Genomic DNA, 6874 nt, shown 5'->3' on the forward strand with positions numbered 1-6874 from the left:
TCCCCCCTCCCCCACACCCCAGCCCCTCCCTTCCCTAGCCTCTTGCCCTCACTGACACCCTGGCACTCCTGCTGTCTTTAGGCCTGTAGCTCTCACCATCCCTCCCCCAACACCCCACCCCCCACCTCCCATCCCACCCAAGCCAGAAATCCCTTCCCCCTGCCCCCCCCCTTCTCTGGCAGAACAAATGACCTCCGCTGTCCCCTGCTTTGTTGGCCTCTTTCACAGAAGCACTGCCCTGGCTGGAGTTGTGATCAGTCTGTCATGCCTCTGCCACACACACCCCCAAGCAGGCCGAGCTCCCTGAGAGCAGCAACCATGTCTGACCTATCTGCTGACCTCACAGCACACAGCAGTGTCCAGAATGATTTGTTGACAGCAGCTGAGACTGTGGGGTTGGAGAAACGACTCAGGCTGGAGGTGTCCGGAAGGTGTCTGCGCTGGATGAGAGCTAAGAGGCAGATTCAGCTAGTATTTATGAGCAGCTTAAGGCACCAGAGGCTTTCTCAGTCGCCACAGCCGCTACTTCTCCATGCCGCTCAAGAGCTGGGTCTTACCATTCCCATTTTACACAGAAGGAAACTCAGAGAGGTTAAGCTCACGCTCCGGGCCACACAGCCAGCCAGTGGCTGCACCAGAGCCTCAGAGGCAGGGCTGAGGTGTGGGTGGCTGTGGTGAGGGGGCTGTAGCTGGCTGCTAAGGAAGGAAACAACGTGGGTCTGGGGTCTGAGGCTGGATCTGAAGGCCTCCCTGAGTCATCTCCTCCTGCGGAAGGAGCCAGTTCTGACTCAGACCCATTCCAATCCATCATCAAGGTGATCCGGGAATGAGCTTGGGAAGAGGAAGGAAACAGCTCTCAGATTTGGCCTCCCACTGGCCCAAGGTCCTGGCAGGACCGGAAGGAGCCACTTTAAGGATCTCCCTAGGGATCCATGACCAGAAAGACAGATGATCCGTTCATGGTAAGTGTGACCAAGAGAGCGGCAGGGCAGGCAGCTGCAGTTCCACCTCACGATCTCCCCCTCCCGATGACTCTTGGTGGGGGGGGTTCTTTCACCCAGAAAGCCGAGCCGGTTTGACCTCTCCTCCATGAACGCGCTCTGCCAGCACGGTAGAGGGTCTGTGTCCATTGGCACCCTGGGACAGGGGACTGTCACCCCTCATACTGGGAGCTCCTGAGAGCAAGGCTCCTTGACCACCCCCCCACCGTGGACTCCCGAAGGCAGAGCTGTGTCTCCCCTCTGACTGGGCGCTCTGAGGTCTGGAGCTGTCTTCCCCCCTCTGACTCTGACTGACTGACGGGGTGCTCCTGCCAGGAGGTGGGGTCATTTCTGGTCACCCTCGTCAGACCAGAGGCTGCCGCAGGTGCTTTACACTCTGAATCCCTTCTTTCCGTCGCCCAGCATCTGTCTTGGACTCCAGAAAAGAGCTGAGAAGCCCACCCCCCACCTCCCACCCCTACTCTGCCTGCCCTTCCACCCAACCCGGATACTCCTTTAAGACCAAAGGGATGGGGGTTGTATCAAGTCAGACACAACAGCCCCATCCTCCCCCTCCTTCACAGGCCAGGTTTCCTGCCATTGACAGCATCCCAGCTGGGCCCTGCCCAGCCTCCACGCTTAACCCCTTCATGACCAGATCTCAGTGCCAGGGGCCTGCACCCCAACCTGCATCTATAAGATTAGGAGAATAAAAGTACCCCTTTCACTGGGTTGTTTTGAGGATTAAATGTGTTAGTCACAGAACACTGCCTAGCATACATTAATCCCCCAATAAAAGTTAGCTCCTAGTCTCATTGTGTGAGCTTGGATGGATCATTTCACATTTCTAAGCCTCAGTATTCTCAGCTGTTAAATGGGGAAGTAAAACACACTACTCCCCAAAGACTGTCTAGGGATGAATTGTGATCATGTAAATAAAAGTATTTTGCAAAGAAACATAACATAACAATACAATATGGAGCTATCATGGACCAATAAACAAAACAAAAGTAAAAACAAAAACAAAAAAACCTTCCTTTAACTAGGTGATAAAAATCTCTTACTGGCAAATGGGCCTCCCGGTTTTTCAGACTTGTTACCTTATTTGAAAAGCAGAGGGTACAGCGGAAAGGGTGGTTTTGGAGTTGGGTTTCGGCAAGATCCCATTTCCTCATCCATCAAGTGGGGTGGTCACCCCCACTGGGCCCCCCTCTAGAGTTCTTAGGAGAGCCAAAGGAGATCCGAGAGCACAGGTGTGAATGTGCTTTGCACACATTAACAGTTCTGCAAGGCAAGGAAAGGGGCCAGCTGGAGGGGGGCAGGGTGCCTTGGCAAAGGCATTGGTTTTTGAGCTCTGGGTGCTGCAGTTTACTGGGGAGAGAGGGGGAGATCTCCTGGCACCAGCACTGTGGGGACAGGCTCCCCCTTGAGACACAAGATGTCAGCTCGAGAAGTCCCCAGTGGGGCAAAGCAGAAAAGAGGCCAAAGACACCAGCTTGGCCCTGGAATCATCCCTTCAACACCCTCTTCCCAGCCAATCCCATTGGCCATCAGAGGAGCTTGGGCAGAGTCACCTCCAATGGGCTCTGAAGTGACTGTCAAGCCCAGACTTGCTAGGACAGGCTCACCCTGCACGTCAGCAGCGCCAATGCCCCCAGGACAGGCCTAAACCTGCTACAGAGGGAGACAAACACAGTCAGCTAGAACCCGGCTCTGCCTTCGCCTGCTAACCCAGAGACTCTGCCAAGGCCTAGCAGATGGGGCTGACCCGCATGCGTAGCCTGTCCCTACCCCAGGCCTCTGGAGGAAGTTAGGGAATCAGGAAACCTTGTTTGGGTCCTGGCTGTACCCCAAGCTCACTGTACCTCCATGCAAATCACTTAACCTGTCAGGGCCTGTGTGACCATCTGTAAAATAAAGGGTCTGGATCTGGTCCAAATGTCCTCACCAGTACTAAGACTGTGACCAGGAAGGAGTTAACTGGAGACCAGGCTCCAGGTCAGGAAGGCAAGGGTTAATCTGGGGGGGGGGTGGAGGCTCTCTCTCCTTTTCCTGTGGAGAGTGAGGTTTGGCTGCCACCAAAGTTACTTCCAGTCCTTGCTGTCCCTCCTGCCCTTGTCTGGTCCTGCCAACGGACCCCTGCAACGAGCTTCGGTGAGTGCACAGAGGTGAGGGCATCCTGAGCCCAGGGCTGGGGTGGGAAGGCACTCAGGGACCCAAGGGCAGGGAGACTGGCACCAAACCAGTGAACAAGTCCCCCCATCCCCCCAGCCCATGTCCAGAGCTGAAGCTGTGGGCAAAGTTCAGACCACTAACCACAGGACTGGAAGAAGATGGGCAAAAGGACGGAGGGCACAAGGATGTCTGGAGGCTTCTAGGGTGGAACGTCTGTGGTCAAGCATCAGGGCCAAACCAGGAGGCAGGGGAGAGACCGTGGATGGCAGGGTATTTTGGTCCCTGTGTTTAGGGACTTTTTATAGCCTTGCTGCTCAGGGCTGGGAAGAGGAGACAGAGATGGGAGGATACTCATAAGGTCAGACAAGCATGGTGCCCTCCTGGGACCTTGGAATCCGACCCATTGCCTGGTATAGTTCTTGAAAGCCAGGAGGGAGGGCGCTGCCAGGCTCTCCTTGACGCCTGGGCTCACAGTCACCAACTACCTATGGACTGACTTGACACTAGATAGCGGGGTGTGTGTGTGTGTGTGTGTGTGTGTGTGTGTGTGTGTGTGCTGGGGTGGGGGGTTTGGCAGGGTCTCTGTTCCAAGGCTTCTTGGGGCAGCCTCCCCCCATTCCTAGCAAGTTCCATTCTTTTGTTGCCTCCTGACTGAAGTTCCCCTCAGCCCCCAGAACTTATATGTCCCTTTCAGTTGAATGGAGGATTCAGGGAGGAGGGAGCAGGGGTCGTATGGGGTGTGCTGAGCTGTGTGGGTGGCCCATTCTGTTACTGCCAACAGCACTGTCAGCTCTTGATTTACAACCCCTCCTGGTCCCCTTCCCCAGTGGCAGAGGGGAGGTGGCGGACAAGGGTCACAGGGTCTCAGGATGAGAAGAGGGCAGGGACCCTGAGGGCAGGTTTCTGGGAGTGCTGCTTATTGGGAAGAATTTGTGGAAGGAACTTCTTAGTGAGGCAAAGGGCCCGTGTCTAATGGAAATTGCTTGGTATTACTGCAGCGAGAAGAGAAGCAAAACCTAAGAGGGAAGTTCTGATGGGCCATGAGACAGGCCATCTGAACTAGTTCTGCACCGCAAGGCTAGAGACCTGGGTTTCAATCTCAGCCCCTAACTCTCAGTAAGACCTGAGCAAGCCCCTTCCTCTCTACCAGTTTCCTTTTCTGTAGAAATGGAAATGCAGAGGTAGGCGAGGTGGTTATTTTACAGGCGGGCATTGTGGGATCCCCTTGGCAGGGGTACAGAGGTGGTAGGTAGCTGGCTGACATGACCTGGTGGCCACCTCTCTCTCTCTCCTCATGGCCCCGCTGGGACTGGGCTGGGCAGTTGGCTGCAATTACTGGAGGCTCCTACCCTGTGGTTATATCCCTGACCTCGGGTGCATGGGGGCGGGAAGGGTGGGCCCTCCTGGAGCCAGCCTGTGGCTGGGGAGCCTTCTTGTCTTGGACTCAAAGTTGCTGGGTTGGGAAGAGGTATTTTTTCCGGTTGAGGCCACTTTCGGGAACTGAGCCGGGACCAGCCCCATTTCCTTTTCCAAGTGTCCCACTTGCTGATGCTTAGCTCTGTGGCCAGACTGGGGCACCCTCAAAGGGGCATGTTTCTGGGTGGCCAGGGTGCCCCTGCTCAGTGTCTTTGAGGGATAGGGGAGGGGGTAAGCGGTAGCCGGAGCCTCTCCCTCAGGCATGGTACCGGCTGATTTGGATGGGGGAGGGGTGGCTGGCTGGTCCTATTCCCAGGANNNNCTGCAGGAGAAGTACAGGGACATCTACTCTCTCCCTGATCGGTCCTCTTTCCGTGTAGGCACCAGGGAGTCCCGGCCAATTGCTCTTGGTTCCTCAACTAGCTGCTTACTTCCAGTGGCTTATGGGGTACAATCCTGTCCAGTCCCGCTGAGATGATCCTGGCTTCTCCCTCCACCGCGTCCAGGGGACGGACCCCCAGCGCCGTGGAGAGGCTGGAGGCCGACAAAGCCAAGTATGTCAAGACACACCAAGTGATAGCACGACGCCAGGAGCCAGCTCTGCGTGGGGGTCCCGGACCGCTCACCCCGCACCCCTGCAACGAGCTGGGGCCCCCTGCATCGCCCAGGACGCCCAGGCCCGCCCGCCGGAGCAGTGGCAGGCGGCTGCCAAGGCCTGACTCCCTCATCTTCTACCGCCAGAAGCGGGACTGCAAGGCTTTGGTGAACAAAGAGAACGCCAAGGGCCAGGGGCTGGTGCGGCGCCTCTTCCTGGGCGCTCCCCGAGACGCCGCCTCGAGCAGTCCCGGCCCACCCGAGCGACCAGCGGCTCCTGGGGTTTGGGCCGCGCCCCAAGATGCCCCGGAAGCGGCAGGAAAGCGGGCGCTGTGCCCCACCTGCTCACTACCCCTGTCGGAGAAGGAGCGCTTCTTCAACTACTGCGGTCTGGAGCGCGCGCTGGTGGAGGTGCTGGGCGCCGAGCGCTTCTCTCCGCAGAGCTGGGGCGCCGACGCCAGCCCCCAGCCCGGAACGTCGCCGCCGCTCGGTTCTGGGGACACCAGCGACTGGACGTCCAGCGACGGCGACGCGGATCGCCCGGACGGTGCTGGCTGCGACGGCGGCGGCGGCGGCGGCGGCTCAGAGGCAGCGGGCTCGGCGCGGGACGGGCGCCCCCCGGTGTCGGTGGTGGAGCGCAACGCGCGCGTCATCCAGTGGTTGTACGGCTGCCAGCGCGCCCGCGGCCCGCCGCGCGAGTCCGAGGTGTGACTGCGGCCGCTGGGGAGCAGGCTCCGGGGGAGTCCGGGGTCCGGGGAGGGCGAAGGGGTGGGCCCAGGGCTGGACCCGGGCACGGGCAGGGATGCCCTGCCTCTGACGCGCCGGGTGCCTTTAGGCGAGCCCCTCCCTCTGCTTTCTTGGTTTTCCCCTGTGAACCTTGGGAGGATGGGACAAAATGATTCCGAAGGCCCTTCCCAGAGCAGACGACGGAGGGGGAGGGGGCAGCTACGTGGCCCCTGTGGAGGCCTGGGGTGGGAGATCAGAGAATCTGCAGAATAAAGCCAAAATGTTATTTAAAGGGTTCGTGATGTTGGATTAGAGAGCAGATATTGAGGAAGGGGAAGGGGCGGGCTGGCGGGGTTACGCGCGTTGGTTTTGGAGTGCGGGTTCCGGAGTGCGGGTTCCAGGCTCACTGTGTGACTCTGGGCAAGCACTTAACCTCCCCGAATCACAGCTGCACCCCTCGGTGATCGAAATATTTTTGAAATGGTCACAAAGCGCATGGCAAAGTGCCCGGCATACAGGAAGCGTTCGATAAGCGACAGCCACTAAGACCACCACGGAATTAGTACGAACTCTGTTATGATTATTTCCTCCACCGACCCCGAGGTCGGTCCACACTAGATCTGGGAGCCAGGAATAGCGTGTTTAGGGAGTTCTGGGGAGGGGTTGCCTGCAGAAATCTGGGGTCCGCCGGCCCCACAAGGCCCCCATTCCTGGAGATTTGCTGCCCCCTTTTGGTTACCAGCTGTGAATGGGCTGAGATACGAAGAATCCAGAATTGAGGACAGTAAAGGAAGGGACCCTTCAAACCAGGATTTTGCTAACCTGCAGCCTCACACCGGGCCACTGTCTTCCTTTCCCTCAAAGACACACAAGGTCACTTGTTTGCCTCACACGTCCACACCTCCAAGTCCTTGCTTACGGTCCTCCTCCCTCTGCCTGGGCTACCTTCCCCTTTCTTTCCACTCACCCTTCTAAGATTACAT

The 6874-nt window shown here is 57.9% G+C and overlaps 1 protein-coding gene across 2 annotated transcripts; it reads left to right on the plus strand.

Annotated features, from left to right (window-relative positions):
- The first annotated feature begins 3059 nt into the window (after positions 1–3059).
- LOC103666777 (protein FAM110D) lies at positions 3060–6177 on the plus strand. 2 transcript variants are annotated; one of them, XM_008694858.2, is made up of 2 exons: positions 3060–3134; positions 4952–6177. In XM_008694858.2, the coding sequence occupies exon 2, from the start codon at positions 5046–5048 to the stop codon at positions 5874–5876; it is 831 nt and encodes a 276-aa protein (XP_008693080.2). In that variant the 5' UTR covers positions 3060–3134; positions 4952–5045; the 3' UTR covers positions 5877–6177. The 2 variants fall into 2 exon arrangements, with proteins under 2 accessions (XP_008693080.2, XP_040475308.1); XM_040619374.1 differs by having other exon boundaries at positions 3064–3148.
- The last annotated feature ends 697 nt before the right edge of the window (positions 6178–6874 follow it).

This window comes from Ursus maritimus, unplaced genomic scaffold (assembly GCF_017311325.1).
Source record: "Ursus maritimus isolate PB19 unplaced genomic scaffold, ASM1731132v1 scaffold_32, whole genome shotgun sequence".
Taxonomy (NCBI): Eukaryota; Metazoa; Chordata; class Mammalia; order Carnivora; family Ursidae; genus Ursus; species Ursus maritimus.

Bases quoted from the DNA above. Each gene is read 5' to 3' on its own strand.
- LOC103666777 (XM_008694858.2), top strand. From the start codon at position 5,046: ATGATCCTGGCTTCTCCCTCCACCGCGTCCAGGGGACGGACCCCCAGC.